Source organism: Gigantopelta aegis, chromosome 9 (assembly GCF_016097555.1).
Source record: "Gigantopelta aegis isolate Gae_Host chromosome 9, Gae_host_genome, whole genome shotgun sequence".
Taxonomy (NCBI): Eukaryota; Metazoa; Mollusca; class Gastropoda; order Neomphalida; family Peltospiridae; genus Gigantopelta; species Gigantopelta aegis.
The window spans coordinates 48,699,866-48,722,735 of NC_054707.1; the positions used below are offsets into that span (position 1 = coordinate 48,699,866).

A 22,870-nucleotide genomic window follows, 5' to 3' on the forward strand; every position below is an offset into this window, starting at 1 on the left:
GAATCCGTGTAACCATATGTTACACATTTCAGAGGTCACTTCAGAATTATAAAACGTTAAAGAGTAATTAATTGCTGATAATTTTAAAATTAATTAGCAGCTGTAGCCAGTCTAAATTTAAAAAAAAAAAAAAATTGTTGAATGGATAATCATGTTAAATTCCTTATTTCATTTCAATAATTAAAAAAAAATATATATATATTATTTATAAAAACAAAACGCAACATTTTTCATTTTTCTCCACTTCAAAAAGAATCGTATTTAATGTTCCTTTCAACCCTTTGTGTAGATCCAGTTTGTTTGACCAGGACACATTAAATATGATTACACATTTTCAAACAAAATTCGCCAAACCACTAGCAGTGATATTTTTGCCACCTTAAAAATCCGGATGTAGACATTTAATATAGGATATATTATTGTTTATTACAAAAAATACATACAAAATTCTATGACTTTTAAATTCTTCATGTCCAGAAGCCTCCCAACTCGAATGAAAAGTCACGTTTCTTGTGATTGATATGCTACTGGAAGTCAAACAAACAAAGTGTTTACGATCACAAGGCAGCAGCATCCATCGAGATGATTTACTTGACTACACATCAAAACTTCAATACTTCACTTTAAACCTACGCGGGAAACATGAGACTACTAAGATATTTGTTCTATTGGTTCACTGTCCAACATACTGTTTTCTGAATTTTCACTGTTCATGGTGTACTTGGTTTTCAATATTTCTTTCAAATTGTCTCTCCTCACAGTTAGTGGCACGTGAGGACTCCGCCAGTAATGCACTTCATTCCCATAAACCGTGTACTTCTTTCCACCTTCTTCCCCCATCAGAGAACGCATCGCAACATTTCTCTGCAAAAACTTTTGGTACAACTCCACACCACCCTCGGCATATTCCCTTCCTAGCTCGCCTGCCTTCCTGTCAGCTTTGCTTTCCTTGTACCAGTTCAGCTTGTCCGACAGTAAAAAATACGACATCATGCCAATGTTTGCGAAGACGCTGTACATAACAAGTCTTGCTGGCATCTTCAGCCTCTTTTGAAGGTTGTAGAGTCGATTCATGGCGTAGCCTGCCGTATAGGAGAAGTAACAACAGGTCATCAGCAGTATTCCACGAGCGTGAACCAGCTGGTGATTGGTTGTCATCAGTTCACGAGCTATCCCGAATCGGTGAGCCTTTCTGCTGAGAATGAGGGAGTCGAGAAGAGACTGGCCAGCCGGGGTGTCCCATGCGATCGGCTTGTTGTTCAGGGTGATGTTCTCTTTCTGCACCTTGTCGATGCTCGTGTATGTGAAGTTGATGGGGATGCCGATGACGGCTCCTTTCCGTGAGGACGTAGAGCCCTTGTTCACGAGGTCCTGACCGTACACCATGAAAAAGTTGATGGTCGCCTCAACATATGGTTGCAGTAGCATCTTGTCTAGAATCTGAAATAATAAAAACAATAAATATACATGACTGCAAAAACTTATCTTTTTCTGACAAAATGTCTTCTTGTTTTGCTTTTCATCAATTTAGTACATGTATTAAATATTAACATTCCAGTCATAAATATGGGGCTGGTTTTAGATGGTTTGTTATAATAAGCAACTGGTGAATTTCATTTGCCATTTTAATATCTCCTTATTACTACATTTTACACAAATTACATTACAAAAGCACTATTATTAATTATCAGCTATTGGATGTCAACCATTTGATAACTGTGACAGTCTTCAGAGGAAGCCTGCTATGTTTCCATTAGCAGAAAGGGATGTTTTATATGCACTTTCCCACAAACAGGACGACACATACCATGGTTGAAGCAGCATGCAGGCATGACAATGACACTTGATGAAATCAGCTGAAAGCTTTGTGGACTGTGTGCAGATTAGAAATATTGAGAAAAATGTATTTAGATCATCTGAGGTACCTACACCCTCCCCCAAAAAACCTCGGATTTGGACAATTCACAGAAACGACCTAAATGGCTTTCAAATCTGCGGAAGATTGTCATGCCTGAGCATGATTAGAAATCTAATCAACACTGTGTTAATAGTAGATGTACAGACATGTTGCATGTTTTATTAACAGTCAGGTATCCAGATTCTGATGCTGCAGTTGCATTCAAGATTTGGAGAAGCTATTAGTCCACTTCGAACCAAAGCCATAAGCAGACAAAATTACTGTTAATTACAAAGCATATCCTATAGTTTGTAAGCCCTCTCACAATAGTACTAACAAACTGAACTTAATCACGTTTTGTGAAAGGTGATACCAATTTGGCTGACCAGTCCACTGACATACATGTATAAACAAACCTTATAGGGTGTTCCGAGCCTGTAAAAATTTGAACTTCTACCTCACTTTCTAGAAGAATACATGTATCGGTATGTCTACTAAATTTATGAAGCATGTTTTTTGTTAAACTCAAGTGTTTAAGCATTGTAAGAATATGTAGTTTGTAGTTACATGTATAAAAGACAAAAACAAGTTTGTACCTGTATTCGCCCTTGTATTATTATAACCACAGGACAGATTCTTATTTGATGTGTGTTGCAAATTTTCTATACTTGGAATAATTTAATTAATTACCTCTTGTCCAATGTTTTTCAGATCTTCAGTGAGTTCAACTGGTTTGCCATTCTTGTGCATTTCCATCATTTTCCTGTACTTCTCAACACCCCACAGATGAGGATAGACACTCCCCAGATACAGACAGGAGCCCCCTATTGCAACAACAAATTGCATATTTTGCTGGAAGAATGCTTGAAATGCCATCTGAAATTAAAAATATTAATGTTGCAGTAAAATATTAGAAATTAATGGGTACATTAACAGTCCTCGAAATTCGCGGCGGCAATCGGCAATGCCGTCGTAAAAGCTGTCGCAAAATTGATTTGCGACAGCATTTCACTGCTGTCGCAAATCTGAGAGTGGTGAAAAATCTGTAGGCATTTTTCTCTGAATTCTGTCCAATTACATATCCCAGAAAAAAGCATTTATAATCTAGTATGGCCCAAGTTCTCCTCAATTAATATAAATTGGTTTATTCCGGTATAGAAACGTACTGAAGTACGCTGAGATGTCATCTTTTAGCATATTATTACTGCAGTGGATCATAGATGAATAGTTTTGACAGCATTAATCTTTTCTTTAAAATTGCCGCCGTAGTGCTGTTGCAAAATTGATTTGCGACAGCACTTAACTGCCGTAGCAAACTTGTCCAAATTTCAAGGGCTGCATTAAACATTTTTTTTAGATTATCATAAGAGAGCTGCTAGACGGCGCTAATGATCTGTTTTGTTTTTATTACTTACCCTCAAATTTCTGGCAGAAAGCCTGTCAATACATGTACCATTACGTATCAGGGGAATGGTGCACACTACACTTTTAAACTAGTGTAGGACTAAAACAAGTGTTAGTGTTTAACATGGCTGTTGCGTCACTGAGATCTAAACAGTGATAAGAAACCTACAGCTGCCCCAAAGACTACTACATGTATATAATGGCAAATAGCAACAAGGGTTATTTTATATACACTTTCCAACACACATACGGCATATACAAACACCTTCAATATACCAGTTGTGGGGCACTAGTTAGGACAAAGAAAAATACAGCTAAAGCACATCAAAGTATGGTGCAAATTATGATCTAGGCCTATTTTAAATTATTAAATAATTTTAAAATATACTGTACTTCAGTTTGATGTAAGATTCACTTCAACATGACTGATCTAAATATGGAACAGAGAGTTGTTAAAACCAAGTTTTTTTTTTTTTTAAACAATATTTATTCATTTAAAATAAATGAAATGGATTGGCAAACAGGCTGTAGGCCTATGTAAATGCCTCTCCACGATATAATTTGACATAATACATTAATTGAAATAAATGATGAACATCAAAGATAACATTACATAAATAACATTTCAGCTATTGCATACAAAGTACAAATACTTTGTTAGATATAGAACTTGCATTCGTAAATATACATGAGCTATGTGTATCAAATATAATACAAATTTTAAGGGAAACATGCAAATAGTGCACCAGACTAATATAGTAATAATATATATACATGTATATATATATATATATATTATACTAGGTAATGTATAATTATAAAGTGAATCGCTTTGTTAAAGTAATAAAATTGTGCACAGATTGTACTATCTTTAGGTTCAATTCAGAAGGATAATCCTTATTTGCAAAAAGCACTGCTTTAATGTCGAAGCCTCTATTATAAAAAAGCATGGTTGGGCGAATATGATCATTACTTTATTCTAATTGTATTTTATTATTGCTTTTATTATTCTATTGTATTTGTATTATACTATTGTCTCTAATACTGTATTGCATTTCGAAATTCATAATGTCACATTCCAAATTTCAAAGATCGCTACACAATTTTAAAACATTAAAAGTTAAACAGTAGTTGCTAATCAATTTTCAACTGACTAGAAATATGGCTAATCAAGATTTTGAAAACAAAATGTTCCCAGTTATTTCAGTAAATGCACCTACATACATGTAAATACACCTACATACATGTTACAATGAAGTACAGACTAATTGTAATATGAATTTAGCAAATAATAATGAATGGGAATATGTTTACAGAGCTCGCTTCTGGGTAGCACCTTATTAAAGCGTAAATGTATATTAATTATTATTATTTAGTGTGTACACTGTACATACGGTAAAGTTTGTTTTGTTTAATGACACCACTAGAGCACACTGATTTATTAATCATTGGCTATTGGATGTCAAACGTTTGTTAATTTTGACATATAGTCTTAGAGAGAAAACCTGCAACATTTTTCAATTTGTAGCAAGAGATCTTTTATATGCACCATCCTTGGAAAAATATCCGCCCGGTCCCCCCTTCCCCTAACCCTAACCTTAACTCCAACCCTAACCCCAACCCTAGCCCTAACCCCAGCCATAACCCCAACCATAACCCCAACCCTCAACCCTAACTAAAAATAATAATGGAGGGGACCGGGCGGATATTATACCAGGAAAACATCCCACAGACAAGATAGCACATACCACGACCTTTGAAGTTTGATTATGATATGAAAATCGTGGTGCACAGGCTGTGACGAGAAATAGCCCAACAGGGATCGATTACAGACAGACCGCGCGTCAGACGAGCGCTTTACCACTGGGCTACACCCCGCCCCTGACCCTAGCGTGTATGAAACCAAAACCATTGTGCGGTAGGTCCATCTCCACTCCAGTCCAGTCGTCGACCTTGTCATATTGTCATCACGTGGTGTGTAACAATTTACCACAGAAATGGCCCCAATAGTTTTCCCATGAAAATTACTCATAGCATATAAACATCCTTTTTCATAATATATAATATCAAAGTGTATTCATACGTTTTCACGTGGCTGATACAAAAATAGGAAAATCTGAAATGTTTCACATGGGCGCAGACATTTTGTTATGAAAACGAGATTGACTTCCGGTAATAGGTATATACTATATACTATATCGTTATTTAGTTTTAGAATTGCGTTCATTAAACGTCTCATAATCGCAACTTATGGTTTGAAAAAAGAAGAAAGTTTGTTTTGTTTAACGACACCACTAGAGAACATTGATTTATTAACATTGTAACATGTATGTAGGTGTATTTACATGTATATAGGTGTATTTACTGAAATAACTGGGAACATTTTGTTTTCAAAATCTTGATTAGCCATATTTCTAGTCAATTGAAAATTGATTAGCAACTACTGTTTAACTTTTAATGTTTTAAAATTGTGTAGCGATCTTTGAAATTTGGAATGTGACATTATGAATTTAGAAAAATGCCATTGAGAAGGCATCATGCAGGAGCCGCAGAACAAAGGTGTTGCGGGGGTGGGGTGGGGGGGGGGGCATACCCCCAGCTTTCCCCGTTATTGTGCTCAGAAGGCTTGAAACGTCATATTTGAAAACCTAAAATTCTAAATGTTTATCAGATGATTACACTCCACCAAATAGTGGTGTACACTGGCAGTACTCACACTGAAGAGAAGGGTCCTTCCTAAAAAAAAAAAAAAAAAAAAAAAAAAAAAATATATAATGTGTCAAATACTAGTATGTATGGGCGATGCGGGAACGACCTGATTCTTCCCGGAGCGCCTGTAGGAGGACTGCCACTCTACCAGGATTTGCTTAACAGACTCAAGCTTGTTCGCAACCGCACCGTTCCAAAGATCTTGCCAAGTCGAATAGATATCTTGGTTAATACGATATTTAAAATCACTGTAGGGGACACCAACACTGGCACCAATAAAACTAGACTTGGGAGCAGAATTTGCCTTTTCGTTGCCATTAATGCCAACATGACTGGGTACCCAACAGAATAAGACATCATTATTGGCAATAGTGCAAAAGACACACCTTCGTATCACCATCCCAACCAAAGGATGCCTAGAGACATGGAAATGAGTCCGTAAAAATAATGTATTTGGATATATATGAATCCTTAATGCTTCCAGGGCTTTAATGATTGCTAAAATTTTTGCAGTAAAAATCAATGCTAAATTGAGCAATTTCTTGGAAATTATTGTATCTGGTGGAGGGGAAGGGGTGCCCACATATATTTTCATACGTCACCATCTAATGTGGGGGTGGGGTGGGGGGTTGAACGCACGCACGTGTAGGTCGCTATACATTGTTAAACAAAATAAAAAAATAAATGCATTGTCACATCTAATTTTACGCTATTCGCCGATATATACATTTTTTTTTTACACAGGATCTAACAATAAAAAATTGTAATTAAAAATGCATGACTACAAATATATTCCATTAGAATTGTATGTGGCATTAGAAGAGGTAACGTACGGATGGGAGTTGTGTTGAGCATGAACAATTTATATACGCTTGCAAACATGACATGGAAAGAAAGGTGTGTGTATGCGTCATGAATGAATTTTTTTTGGGTGGGGGGGGCGAAGGGGTGGGGTGGGGGGTGTTTACATATTTTAATTATGTTTCGAAAGAACATCTGTGACAGATTAGTTTTGTCAGCTAATTAGATTAATATACTGATGAGTTAAATAGGCCTACACTTAATTTGTCTACTGTAAAGTTGATGATTATCTAATCCGTAAATCGTCTTATCTGGGTCTTACGCACATAATGGGATGTAGCCTAGTGGTAACGCGTTCACTTCTCACCATGTATTTCCATTATTCTACCGAAATATTAGTTGTAATCCATGTAAAGATGTGTGTCGATTTGTTTGCAACCCTATACAACTGTTTGGCAATAATGTTAATGTGAATAAATGTAATCCAGATTTTGGGACTGTTGTTTAATTCGGGCAAAAATCAGCCCCCCCCCCCCCTCCCTAAAAAATGGGAGCCAGTACGCCTATGCAGATGTTTCGCTCCAAAACTAATTTGCCACCATTTTGACCAGTTCGCTCCAAATGTCAGTTCGCTCGCAACTATCTGTCAGTTCGGCTCCTTCTCCAGCAAAGATGATTTTACAAGAAATTGCTTGTTATTATTATTATTATTATTATTGTTTTGTTTTTGTTTTGCGCGCTTAAGATCGTGTGTGTGTGTGTGTGTGTGTGTGTGTGTGTGTGTGTGTGTGTGTGTGTGTGTGTTTGTTTGTTAACATGTCTTATCCCGAGTGTTCAAACACGTTATCTGTGAGCACACCCGCTAATTAAAATGAGAGGTTGATGATTATATCGGCTGACACCAAAGATGCGGCCTCTTCTTATTTGTGTAAGTGGCATTCACTGTCATTTTTGTGCTAGTCGGATTAACCACTGAGCAAAACACGACAAGAGTCTTATTCTCCAAAAACTGCACTGAATGCAGTACAAAGAACATATATATAGAATTAATTCATAAATTGTTTTGGACATAATGTATCATTTAACATGTGTTTAACCCGGAGGGCTGACACTCTCCATAACAATTTGTTTATATTTCTACAATTTAATTAATAGATATGTTTTTACATGTAGAAAACAAAGGGTAAAAAAAGTACTCGCATTTGATCGTTTTGTATAATAACTAGGCATATATAATTTTTCTCGAAATGTAAAGATAGACAATTAGAAATACAGTGAATCTCGTCACCAACATCCGTATTACATAACTGACAATCTGTTGTGTCTCGCAAAATTATACCATCTGCCAGTTTCAACTCGTAGTTTGGCATTACCAAATTTAAATTTATACATTAATTTGTCAAACATTATTGACAGTTTTAATAAATAATTTTCTAGTTTAAATTCCTGCTTAAACATTTTGTAATAATTCATTTAGACGAGCTATTTTTATCATTGTTCCATCTTCAAGAAGATAATCACCTCCGAAAACACACATTCCACATCCCAACGCGTGGCTAACAAGGGTGATTTGTTTTTGTTTTTGGGGGGGAGGGGGCGAACAAGTAATTAATTGGGAACATTCTTGTAAACTGTCAGAGTAAAAACATATATATATATATATGTATGTATGTATGTATGTATGTATGTATGTATGTATGTATGTATGTATGTATGTATCCATCATTCCATGTATCCATCATTCCATGTATCCATTCAAATCCATATTTAGATCGCCTTTCATCTGGGGTTGGGGTGGGGAGACAGGCACGTGTACAGGAATTTTAGCAGGGGTATGTGTGTGTATATACTGTGGCGACCGAATTTTATTAGTGGAGTGGGTCTAATCATGTTCCCCAGAAATGTATTTTAAAAAAAGAGAGAAAATTTGCTTGAGCCATGGAGTTTCGAGCCCCTCTTCCCCCGCATACGCGCCCCCTCTCCCTAGTCTTTTATATTTTTTGGTCTCCCCATAACACAGCTAATTATTATGTTGAAACACATTTATTATTCTAAACTACTGATACCACAATTTACTTGTTATAAATAGAACAACGACGAATAATACCATAACTATTTCGCAATCGAGGCCTGTGGTGTAGTATAGATAATGTTTAGAAAATAGTATAGATGCAAAACGGAAGAATCCATTTCTGTAGGTGCCCGTCGAAATGGATTTTAACAGTATGAATCATAGGCCATTTTATCTGAACTAACTTTTAATTAACCAAAATGTGATGTCATACTATTTTGATTTTAATGTGTTTTAACGGATTTGCTGCCGTTGGGGCAAAATGTCGGCCTTCTTTCGGTTTTTAAGCAAACGGCGATCACGAAGAGGTGTGAAAAATAGGACAGAACTTGGACAACCCGTGAAGAAGAAGAATGCATTGCCTTGCATAGTTCAGCTACTGGATGGCACTGATTTTCATGTTGAGTTACACGTAAGTGCCAGTAATATTTAATAATAGTAGTTCTTTATCCTTTTTTTTTTTTTTTTGGTTGATTTTTATAATATATTAATTTTATATTATGGCTACTGGTAGTGCCAAAATTTACGTTTTACTTTTCCCTGTCATTAAAGGTGCATTTATCAAAGTTTCGAGTATCAGGAAACTCGGGGCCCAAATTAAAGGACTGCCCTCAATTGGTTGCCATTGATAAGATGTTGCCGACTAACAGCAGCATTGAACCGCAGTATTAGCATGACAAATAATCAAAACTGATTTTTAGATAATGTTCAGGGAGCAGGTCAACTTGTCCCCAAAACAACTTGCACCAGTGGTTGGTTGACTCGCAACACACTGTTTAGTCAACTCGCCCCCAAAATGTAACAACTCGCCGCAGTGATTGGACAACTCATCCCAGTTGCACTTTATTATGTTAAAAGGAAACTTAAATTAATATATTAGATTTGATGGAACTGTAACATATTTCATGCCAGAACATTCACTGGGAGTTCAAAGATTAAACTAGTCCCAGTGGTAACACAAACAATGGACAGTTATATTAAACTGCTTTTGTCTGCTGTAACTAGACCGGCCCAGATAAATTTTTAATGTTATCATCCAAATTATTTACAGACAGTAAAGTAGAAAATATGGCGAGTTGTCCAACAACTGGAGCGAGTTGAGCAAACACTGGAATGAGTCCAGTAACTTTTTTTTGACGAGTTCACTAAATCGTTTGGGGTGAGTTGACCAACCAATGGGGCAAGTTGGTAGGGGGAGAGCTGGTTTTGAGGCGAGTTGACCAGCATTTAATGTTTAAGAATCCGAGGTTGAAAGTCACAAACATTTTGGAACTGACATTCCTCAAATCTGGAGATCGGGAGTTTTATATAAAAAGTATTATCAACAAGGCTAGTAAAATTATTAACTGTCTCCGATCGTTTAACTACAGGTTAAATCTCGAAAATCATTGGATAAAATATATAGATCATTTATTCTGCCAGTGTTTTGTCTATAGCGATATCCTATTGGGATAACTGTTCCCGTCAACAAAATTTTTACGGTCCCAGCAAAGAAATTCACAGTCTTGTATAAGCTTCGAACGAGACCTAGGGTGACTGTTTCTCCAACAGCCCATGCAAACGTGACGTGCAGTGAAATAAAGTTCTGTGATTGGTTGAAATACCTATAAAGTACTGCATTATCGCTATTCCCAGGAGAGTGCAAGCTGCTGAAACGCTTATAATTGAACCATTTACATGTAAAAAAAAATATATATAAAGTAGAAAAAACCCTTGATATGCAAATTAAAAGTAGAGCTGGGCGGTATTGAAATTTCAGATTTGATATCAGTATTTTTGGTGTGATTTACCTCGGTATTGGTATAGTATTCAGTATTGATACAATACTGATACTGATATCAAGCGGTATTTTCGGTATACTCTGCTTTAAATGCATGCCCGAGTTCAGTCTCACCCACTAATTTCATGTAAATAAAATTAAATTCCATACATAAGGTCCTCATCTCTCTCCTCTTTTTAGCTATGTTGCGTTCATCAGACATATTGTAGTGCGGATAACATTTTTCAATACCGAAATTTCAGTATTTAGACATTTGCTTGGTACGGTAAACCATGATACCGATACTGAATGGTATATACGGTACATACAGTCCAGCTCTAATTAAAAGACTGCATCGATATATATATATATATATCTATATAAATTGATAAAACAGTGTATTGATCTGTGAGCCAAAAACCATGAATATCGTGAATCATGATTAATCGTCGCACGCCTATTCAAAGTACATGGATCTTCTTATTTATCAGTGTAATTAATCTGTTAATATATTATGTGTAGTAAATAGTTGGTGCAGTCAGTGAAATTCACTGGATGCCTAATTGGTGGCTTGTTTTGACATGCCTGGTATATATACAATGCTGACTACAATTGCACCATACATTCTTGTACATGGACGGAGACTGAGCCAGAGTGAGAGAATGTAGATGAAGTGTCCACCACGCTAGTCACACCACTGGCTGGTATTTGTAGTGTGGCCAGGCAAACACTCCCCATGTCTCATCATGGATCCTGGTGTACATGCAACTTTGTCAAAATGGATGTTCACCAGTTTACTCTACTTGAAGATATTCATGAGCATCTCTAGAAGAGCAACACCCCCCGAAATTCATGAGCATATCTAGAAAAACACCCCCCGAAACACACACACACACACATACACAAGATCCTCCAGTTTTATTACTGGCACATACATTGTAATCAACGAAGTTTGTGGGTACTTAGTTTGAATAGAATCGTTGTGTGTAATGTACCAGGTATATACAGTATATATATTATATACACATGTACATTTAGCTTTGGATTCTGGATTAAAATCTTGTTTGTACAATTATGTACACAGAGCTCTTACATGTCCTGAAAATCATGGAAAGTGAACACTTCATTTCTTATCCAACCTTTATGAAATTTCATATGGATCTAGAGGAATACATGTAGGATTATAATATCTTGAACAAATTTACCTATCTGCATCAAAGGTCAAGGTCACTATTACTAAAATTAGAAATAACAATGTCAAAGCTCTAGGGACTTCATTTCTCATCTGATTTTCATCAAGCTTCACATATGATACCTGAAAAAGATCATGATATCTTGAAGGAGCATTTGTGATGCCTTGTTAAAAATGTAGAACTTTGTGTTTAAAAATGTTACAAGATGGTGTTTAAAAACTGCAGCTTTAATATCTGAGTATTCCTATCAAGAATGATATAATGAATTATGTTATACCGCAAATTTATGGCTTGCTGTGGCTTAGAAGAATCGAAGAAAGTTTGGGTGCCTCAAATGTTTTGAATAAATATAATTTCCCCATTCCTTTTATTATATTAAGAATAAAAACAGTAATAGGTTATTGATATAGGATATCGGCTGTATCCTATTGAGAGTGTGGAATCCGGCTTGTCAAGCCTCAGGGTTCCCATTCACTGTAATCAATTTACACCTTGTATAAATACAAACTGTTTGTCAGACATCTTAGAAAGGCTGGGAAGTTGTCAGATACATGTAAGTTTTTCTCACTGAATGGATGTATATATATATATATATATATATATATATATATATATATACACATGAATGTCAGGTTTCAGTATATGGAACAGCTGCCCCCCCCCCTCTCCCCACTGGCTTTTACTATTGTGCTTCAGTATTGGCCAATTAACCTTAAAGTTGGAAGTAATAAAAACTACAGCAGGGCCAGTGATAACAGTGAAAATTGTCTAAAATAGACCCTAAAAAAAACTGGAATCCTGTAAAAACCAGTTTAGTTTCATGGTCCAGAATTTTCTAAATTCTAACATGCAATCCTCTAAACACCGGATCCTGTCTGAATCGGATACATATTAGGTCCCCAGCATGATCTGTGTAGACAGCATTGTGTGTATGTATTCATCCAAGCAACAAATTAAACAATATATTATATATCGGTCTGGGCTGTTTAGAAAAATACTGAAGCATGCCTGGCTATTGACCATCAGTGACCATGTTCAAGTACTTAGCATGTTGTCAATGGGTGCACAGCTGTGTGGTGATGTATATACAGGTATCATCATCATCATGACCATTACATCAACTACTTTCAGATACAGTACTTAACAGCAATTAACCAGTGTTCGAGATTAAAACTTTTGGCCAGTATCCCAGTTGGATACTAACATTTCAAAATCTGGTATTCCACCTGAGAATTTAGTATTATATGGTATGGTATCCCTGTGGGATACTGGGTTCTTGAAGTCTGGTATCCAAAATTAGATTCTGGTATCCCCGGGATATTGGGATACCGTTAATCTCAAACACTATTAACCATTAACACCTTTTCAGATAGCCAATGTGTGTGCCAAGGACAACATGCTTGAACCTTATTAAATAATTTTTCATGTACGGTGTACAAATAAATTAAAGATATGCACAGGCATATTCATTTTTATATGTGCAGTATGTTAAATATTGCAATATATTATATGTTTATATAAAAAGAGGTCTTTCTGGTTATCAGATTTAACTGTGTATAATGTCTGTTGATCAAATGACATGTTGAGGTGTTGATACACAACAGTCGGGGCAGGATTTAGCTCAGTTAGTTGAGGTGCTTGCCAAGCAGGATCACACCACCTTGGTGGATCCATTCAACTGGTTGAGTTTTTTCTCATTCCAACCAGTGCATCACAACTGGTCAAAGGCTGTGGTATGTGCTTTCCTGTCTGGGAGAGTGCATATAAAAGATCCCTTGCTGCTTTAGAAACAATGTAGTGGGTTCCCTCTGATGACTACGTGTCAGAATTACCAAATGTTTGACATCCATTAGCCGATGACTAATTAATCATTGTGTCTAGTGGTGTCATTAAACAAACAAATGTTTTAAACAAACATTTCTTTTCTTAATTGCATACCTTTCGTGTGCCCTCTCCATATGTTTCATGGTCATCAGCAATCACTTGTAGCGGTCAGTGATCACTGCCTGGGTGATAATCACTCGGGCAACCCTACCTCATGACAACCTCCAAAATTCCTTAAAATCTCCCTCTGGCCCTGCCCATCATATTGTGGTTTGTTTGTGGAATAGCTGTGAAACTATACATAATGTGTGTGTGACATACCATATTTGTTACATTGTGTGTGGAATAGCTGTGAAACTATACATAATGTGTATGTGACATACCAAATTTGTTACATTGTGTGTGGAAGAGCTGTGTAATTACACGTAGTGTGTGTCACATATTTTATTGCATATTATATACAAAAGGATTGGGCACAAGTTATTAAACACATGAGGCCCTCTCCTAATTACAAATATTATAATGTGTGTGTGTATGTGACATATCAAATGTGTTACATTGTTTACATTGATGAGATGGTCCTCCAATTGTGCAGCTGGTTCAAGCGATATGTCATGACTCATTAACTACCGACAGTGAATTGTTGACAGATGTCAATGTCTGTGTTACTACACTGTATGTTACTACATACCTACACTGTAGTCCACTAAGTGGATGTCAAACTATATATACACCTGGTTCTCATCATAACAATCTCAAAGCTTGTCATCACTGGCAATATTTTCAATGGTGCATACACAATCATCCCAATGCATGAAACTTTTTTTCTTAAAAGTTTTGATTATTGACAGTTAATTGGCAAATAAAAAAATTAGTTTTACAGTTGTGCAGTGAATCAATGACATGATATTTATTAACATGCCTCTTCATGGCAGATAAGTACTTTCTCACACTTGCGACTTACTCACTCAAAGGTGGTAAATGAAGTGTATTCTACAAGCTTTCACATATAGCTTTTTTTTTTTTTAACAGTGCTTCTTGTTTAGGTTACACACTACCATTTATTACTCCATGCAGTTCATTACAATTTCTATGTCAGAATATATTCTGTGAAAAATACAACACTGTCGAGAGGGTCATGTGCCTACTAATTTTGGTGAATGCTCTCAACTAACAAATAATGTTAATAAAATCAACATAGGTTGATCACAAAATGTTTCAGTCAGCTACCCTCATGTCAGAGTACTGCCCTGTGTTGCTGTTATACAAGTGACACTATACCACTTGTACAGTTGTTATCAAAGTAGTACTACAATATAGCGTGTAATTTCAAACCAATGGGTTATTTAAATACTACAGAGGTCAACCTACTTGTCATCGTGAATCAAAGAAAGATTTTAAAAGGCACGTCAGACTTTTGTAGTATTTTTGTTTATGATGAACTATTTCCTATTTAAATTGGACTATATTAAGCTGCTACAGCCAGATAATGTAACGACATGACAAATGGTGGTGTGTTACCTTTAGATGCGTGGAACTGCTTTCTTTAGTAGAAATCTCCTACCAGGAATTGGTATCACAAAAGCAATAGATTGCTGTCTGCTTTTTGCAAATAGTGAGGACAGATATCTTGCATACTGATCAAGTAAATGCCTAGGCACTAGTACAACTACATGTATGAAATGTGTAGGCAATGAGTAAGCATTGCAAAACAATGTTTCATTGCAATAAAAATAACAAAAACCACAAAGAAATATTTAAACAAAGAGAGTTAAAGGCATACTGTCACGGATTTAAGGACCTTATTTCTCTGAAAATGGATAATAAATGAAAATCACATTAATTGTTGGAAACCAAATCTAGCTATCACATCACTTTAACTGAAGCATGATGGAGTGAAATCCATGTCGACCCTCTCTGCAATTTTAGTTTTTGAATTATGGACCATTGCCATAATTCAATTATTTTTACAAAATTTCATTAATAAATGGAGTATGGTGGTTATGAAGATGGTTGAATAAAGTACATTTAGTGACAAATCAAATAATATTTGTTCAGGTAATACTTTGTTAGACCACTAAATAGGTCAGTAGTCTTAAATCTTGAATTTTTATATTGATGTTGATTATCACCTTATTTGTTTGCATTACCATAGTTTGACACCCAATAGCTGATGTATTTTTCGTGCTGGGGTGTCGTTAAACATTCATTCATTCATTCATTCATTCAGGTCATTGGTCTGTGACAATATGCCTTTAATCTTTTACCAGTTACATAACCACCGTACTTTAAAATTTCATTAAGTGTAAAATAAAACTGAAGAGATAATTTTCTAAACACTGGGTTCACGGTATGGTCCCAAGGAGATTTTGTTCCATTGTACATGCACTTCATTTGCAACTGTCACAGAGGAACTAGTTTATAATTCTATAAAGTTTTAAGTGAACCTCTACAGCCCTAGGGCCTAATCCACAAAGGTCTCTTAGGCTCTGCTATATAACAAAGCATCCTCATTGCAAGTCTTTTTAGCATTGCACTGCGAGATCGCAAAGTTGCAAGAGTTTAGTGAATTAGGCCCCTGAACTATTTTACAGTTCTAAACATTTGAAATGTGCAAATATATTCAGTAAAAAGAGTAAATAATTTTGTAAACAGTGACAGGTATGATCATACACATCTATGTACATTTACATGTGAGTGTCCAGATGTAGACATATTGTACAGGTGTGTTTAATTTCTATATATACATTTGTTGTTTTGTACATGCTGTCTTTATCGTATGCCTTGACTACACATTGCAGTATTATGGTCATGGGATTATACATTCACTAAGCATGTAGTCTGACCAATTGCCCACTAAACGGAGTTTTAAAAATGAAGCCTTTAAAGAGATACATGTAAGTCCTAAATTATTTGAATGCAGACCTCATTGTTTAAGGAGAGCTATTAATCTTTGCTCCATATTACTAGTTCAACTTCAAGGAGAGTGATTTTTAGATCCACTAGCATGTGATTTTATATGGTATTAGTAACAGTCGTTCATAGAATGGAAAAGAAAGGTGAAATGTGTGTATTTTATGTGAGAGAGAGAGAGAGATAGATTTATATACATTATATATATATATATATATATATATATATATATATAGAGAGAGAGAGAGAGAGAGAGAGAGAGAGAGAGATATGGATAGACTGTTTATATATATATAATCTATCCATCTCTCTATATATAAACAATCTATCCATCTCTCTCTCTCTCTCTCTCTCTCTATATATATATATATATATATATCCATATCTCTCTCACTCTCTCTCTATATATATATATATATGTCTGTGTGTGTGTATGTATATGTGTGTGTGTGTGTATATATATACACACACACACACACACACACACACACACACACACACACACACACACACACACACAGACACACACACACACACACACACACACACACAGACATAGACACACACACACACACACACACACACACACACACACACACAGACACACACACAGACACACACACACACACACATATTTATCCCTCTAAACCGGAAACCCCTCTAAACTGCACTGGACGAAATTATCCGGTCCCATTGTGTTTAATGCAAATTTTACCTCAGAAAACTGGATGGTCACACTGACATAAATCATTACTGCATTACTTATACTTTGAATACCCACTCAGCCGATAACGTGATTGCATACGCAGAGCTAATTACATGTGCGCATGCTCCAATGTCCCTGTTGTGCAGTTGACAAATACCAAAATAAGGGATTAATTAACAGCTTTGATGTTTAAATAACTGGAGGAAACACATGAACACAATGTACTCCCTTTATTCTGAGCTTGATTGTTACAAAGTTAGATTAACGTACGAATTTGATTGAGCTCCTTTTCATAGCTTACATGTACATCTCATGATTACCGCAATGAACGGCAAAGCAACTAGGAATTTAATTAATGTTTCCAGTTGTTTGAACCTTTTGTTGTTGTTGTTTTGTAGAGAACACCAATCAACAAACGGTTTACCTCAATACTGAAACCTCGGTAAACCGGATACCCCTCAATACTGGACTTTTTTCTTGGTCCTATGGCTGTCCGGTTTTGAGGGGTTTGATATATATATATATATATATATAAAAACCAATCTATCCATATAGTATTAAAAGATTCTATATATATATATATATATATATATATAGAGAGAGAGAGAGAGAGAGAGAGAGAGAGAGAGAGAGAGAGAGAGAGAGAGAGAGAGAGAGAGAGAGAGAGAGAGAGAGAGAGAGAGAGAGAGAGAGAGAGATGGGGGTGGGGGGAGGTGAGCAGGTAAATGTTTTACATGCATATCATAGCCTAGTGAACAATGCTTATAAACATGTTGGTCAAAGGTATTGCATGTATTTGCCATGTGACCCAAGCTCTACTGCAGGGATGCCGTGGCTATCTGTGTACATTGTTCATGGACGTTGGGTTACAGTGTGGCTGACTGCCACATTCCACATGCGGCAGGTCTATAGGTCACCAGCTGATACCGTATTCTGTGGATCTTCTTATAAATGTTACATTTTTCAATTACTTCTACATTTACATTGAGGTTTTTGTGCATTGCAATAACAATGTAAAATAGAGGTTTTAAACATCGAAATGAAATGAAGCCGTTTTGTTTTTATTGATGTGTAATGTTAACACTGTAAATCCTTGTCATAAAAATGGCTTTTTTGTTTCCAATATTGAACAGCTGTCTACATTGTGATCGATTTGGTTGCATATGTGACCAGTTTTTTTCATCTGGTGACTAAAACATTTTATACTGTCTATACAAAAAAATAGAAGTATGTGTAGGCACCACAACCTTTGCAATTAAGAAAATACCCACGGCAATAAAACATATAATCATTGAAAACCCCCCACCTGAATATAAGTCTATGGCAAATAGGTGCTGTGGAGAACTAAAATCTCCATGGCAATGCAGGTTGCTGTGGGCAATTGCAGGGTTTGCACCATCAGATTCTGGCTTCTAGATGGAAAAGTTAACATTGAGGGCTATTTAATTTTGTTTCTATTAATTTTATATATAACATACCTGTATTGTACATTTCATAAATTTTTCAATAAATGTGCACATTTAATTGGTTGGACCTTAGCAGCTGTTTATGGCTTTAGTAGAGAATAAGTTGGATGTGTATGAAAGAAAGGAAAGGTTAATGTTTGTTTTCTTTAATGATACCACTAGAACACATTGATTTATTATGATGAATCCCACTAAATATTTCCATTAGCAGAAAGTAATCTTTTATGTACACTTTCCCACAGACGGATAACATATGTACTTCTCAGTATGAACACTCAGTTGTGAAATTTTGTATTATTGAAAGGTAAAACTGCTTAACATTAAAAAAAACAAAAAAACAATTAGCATGGAAAAGTATTACCATGCAGTGAAATTGTGAATTCATAAATTCTAGTTAAACACGTTTTATTATTAATTAATTATTCAAGTACATCTATGAATTTCACAGCTTTGCTTATTGTGACAATTAATTTGCATTCAGTTATAAGAAAACTAATCCACAGCTCTATAGATATATACATGTATATATATATATATATATATATATATATATATATATATATATATATATATATATATATATATATATATATATATATATTCGTGGTTATTACTTGGCAATAAAAACACTTATATATATATATTCGTGGTTATTACTTGGCAATAAAAACACTCAAACCTGTTTGAAAATTCAGCAACATACTAGCCTTCAGCTATTTGCATAAATTATAGATCTTTATTCACTTGTGACATGTACTTGAGTGAGGGGTGAACTTGGCGGCTGTCGGGCCATTTCATGGTCAGGGGATGTAGGCATATGTACGGGTTCAGGGGCCAGTTTGCCCCCAAAATGTGTCAAATTAAGAGCTGGGGGCAACTAACAACTTATCTGTTCTAGGTGTCTACTCATAAATGTTGTCACCATTGGCCATCAGGCGACTGATGGTCATCGACAAGACAGTGTTAACACATGATTAATGGGATTAATATATTGGTATAATTTGGGTCTTACATGTACTAAGTTTATAATGTATACACATGTATGTAAAAGGCAATAGGTCAAGATATTAATAAGTAATGTATATATACATTGCATGCAAGAGTATTTAAAAAATTGAAACAAATTTATATTAAACTCATAAATGTATTGTATCTCTATGTTTAAGCATATATTAATATGTATGTTCTAAAAAGTTTAAAGAAAAGAAATATATGCTTTATTTTAACGATGCACACAACATAATTACAGTTATATTGTGTCCGACATACATGTATGGTTATGGACAAATTCTAGACTGACCGTGCATCAGGCAAGTGCTTTACCGCTGAGTTATATCCTGCCCCATTTATTTAAAGAATACTTTCATTTCATTGCAACTTATTTCCATGCTCATATCCAGTTATGGTTCAAGCATGCTGTCCTGGGCACCCCCCCCCCCCCCCCCCCCTTGTATGGGCTGCCTGTCCAGGACAGTGGGTTAGTGGTTAGTGAGAAAGTAGAGGGTGTAGTGGTCTTACACCTACCCACTGAGTTGTTAAAACTTGCTCTGGGTGGGAGCCGGTACAGGGCTCCGAACCCTGTACTACCAGCCTTATTATCCGACGGCTTAACCATGACACCACCAAGGCCGGTTTAAAGAATACTTTGTTTACCATCTTTTAGTTCAAGAATTTTATCTATAATCATGTGGATATAAAATGTTAATGCTTTGCTAAAAGGATTAAATAGAGAATAGCTAGTTAATGACACAGGGTATCATCTTTGTCCTGCGAAGGCAAGGATGGGAAATTAGGTTAGTCTTTCCAAGCAGAATTTCTCATTTGGCCTGAACAGGATAAAGCCAACATCCTGCATTATATACATGTATGTCATTAACTAGTTACTATTTTATCTTGTAATTCATCAGAAACTAAGCAGAAAGACTATTATTTCTGTTTATTTGATGACCTAAGTCAAATGAACAGTTTTGTAATGTGTTTATATACGTGACATTACATGTACAAAAGTCATAGTATATGTTTATGACTTTGCATTAATTGGTCATCATAGTCTGCTTATCGGCCTCAGTGGCATTGTGGTTAGGCCATCAGTCTACAGGCTGGTAGGTATTGGGTTCGGATCCCAGTCGAGGCATGGGATTTTTTAATCCAGATACCGACTCCAAATCCTGAGTGAGTGCTCTGCAAGGCTCAATGGGTAGGTGTAAACCACTTGCACCAAACAGTGATCCATAACTGGTTCAACAAAGGCCATGGTTTGTGCTATCCTGCCTGTGGGAAGTGCCAATAAAAGATCCCTTGCTGCCTGTTGTAAAAGAGTAGCCTATGTGGTGACAGCGGGTTTCCTCTAAAAAACAGTGTCAGAATGACCATATGTTTGACATCCAATAGCCAATGATAAGATAAAAAACCAATGTGCTCTAGTGGTGTTAAATAAAACAAACTTTACTTTTCATAGTCTGCTAATACAGACAGTGGTTGCAGGATAAAACCGTTTTTGAATCTGGAATGTGGAAAGGGAATTTGAACACACAATGATATATAGCAACCAAGCTTTCCTTTTTTTGGTTTGGTTTCTGTGGGTTTTTTTTTGGAAGGGTGGGAGTAGGGGTTTGCATAGCCACCCTCCTTTAATTTTCACCCAGTGAAAACACTGCATACAGCCAAAATCAAAGTCAGTCAGTCAGTTTTAAACTGAAAAGCAAGATGCTTGATAGTGTTTCTGCCAGAGAGAAATTTGGCGCTATGAAATTGAATGCAACCACAATCAACAGGGGTATGGAGGGCCTCCCCCAGAAAGAAAATGGGTTAATTTTGGGTTTTGGTTGAAAAAATCACACAGTAATGATAACAGTAATTCGTTTTGTCAAAAGGTTAACTTAAAAAAAAAAAAAAAAATCAGCAAAATGTTTTGGGTATGACACCATACCCGTTTTACCCTCCGGCAGATGTAATGTCTGTGTGCTGACACAAGCAGAATACTGTTCTGAATATGGCCTGATAATTTGTGTGAAACTGTCACAACAAGCCTGTACACACATGCAATAAATCGTGCATGTCTCACCTGGAACAGCCGTCACAAACACAAAGGACTGCTCATATGTCTCTAGTTATTTTGTGTATAATTTACTGCTGCAAGTTTCATATATACTTTCATATATAGCAAATGGACAATGTCAGTTGCATGTGAAATAATAGAATTGCACTGATATACCGGTATGTAATATAATGGTATGTAATATACAAGTCCTGTGTAAAATATGCATAGGTTATTGTCGAGAGAACATAATAAAACATGAAGCCTAATGTAATGACTGTCCCCGATGATTGTGAGTAAATACAGCAAAACGTTACATACTATAAGAGTGTGAGTACATATTATACCGTAATAGGTAAAATGTGTGCATTTGTGTTGCATTTTGTATTTTATTGGACATGGTGTAGATAGTAATCAGATTATGTTTATTTAGGTTACTAGGTCAATTGGGTAGCAGTGGTTTTACACACACACACACACACACACAGACACAAACAGATATATATTATATATATGTATCTGAGTTGTATGGAGTTAAGTGTTAGTGTGATAACATGTAGGTTACTTACTGAGTAGGACCATGGAATGTGTTGTTATTAAGGTGTGTTGATATGTACGTGTAGTAGGTTATCAGAAAGTATGTAAATACAACTATGTTTATTGTACTCGATGTTGTACATAAACAAACATGTGACATATTCTGTTGATTAGTATCTTAATTACACACATTTTTCATCCTTAAAGCCCCTCCACTAAACTGTTTTGTTTGTTTGTAACTTATTTTAGTGCTTATATCCAAATAAGATTCAAGTATGCTGTCCTGGACACACACCTCGGCTATCTGGGCTGTATGTCCAGGACAGTGGATATACACCTACCCAATGAATAGTTTTAAACTTGCTCCTGGTGGGACCCGATACTGGGCTGCGAACCCAGTACCTACCAGCCTAATTTCCGATGGCTTAACCACAACATCAGGCCGGTCAACTAAACAAAGAGAAACCTTTATATTACCATGTGCAGCTTTAAATCACAAACACGACCTTCTCCCCGGAGTTAATTGAAGCCCATAGGTACTGGTAATAACAAT

At 35.9% G+C, this 22,870-nt stretch overlaps 2 protein-coding genes across 4 annotated transcripts in view; one reads left to right on the forward strand and one right to left on the reverse strand.

The window, feature by feature from the left end:
- Nucleotides 1-226: 226 nt before the first annotated feature.
- Nucleotides 227-5,254, reverse strand: LOC121381039 (transmembrane protein 177-like). The gene is made up of 3 exons (XM_041510120.1): nucleotides 5,211-5,254; nucleotides 2,588-2,773; nucleotides 227-1,440 (listed from the first exon to the last, which is right to left on the reverse strand). Exons 1-3 carry the CDS (start codon nucleotides 5,211-5,213, stop codon nucleotides 652-654), a joined length of 978 nt encoding a protein of 325 aa, XP_041366054.1. The 5' UTR covers nucleotides 5,214-5,254; the 3' UTR covers nucleotides 227-651.
- Nucleotides 5,255-9,001: 3,747 nt separating this feature from the next.
- LOC121381057 (band 4.1-like protein 5) overlaps nucleotides 9,002-22,870 on the forward strand; it is a 71,675-nt gene continuing 57,806 nt past the window's right edge. For all 3 annotated transcript variants that reach the window (XM_041510140.1, XM_041510142.1, XM_041510141.1), the window contains exon 1: nucleotides 9,002-9,294. In XM_041510140.1, the coding sequence (XP_041366074.1) occupies nucleotides 9,145-9,294 (150 nt within the window). In that variant the 5' untranslated portion in view covers nucleotides 9,002-9,144. The remainder of the gene's footprint in view (nucleotides 9,295-22,870) is intronic.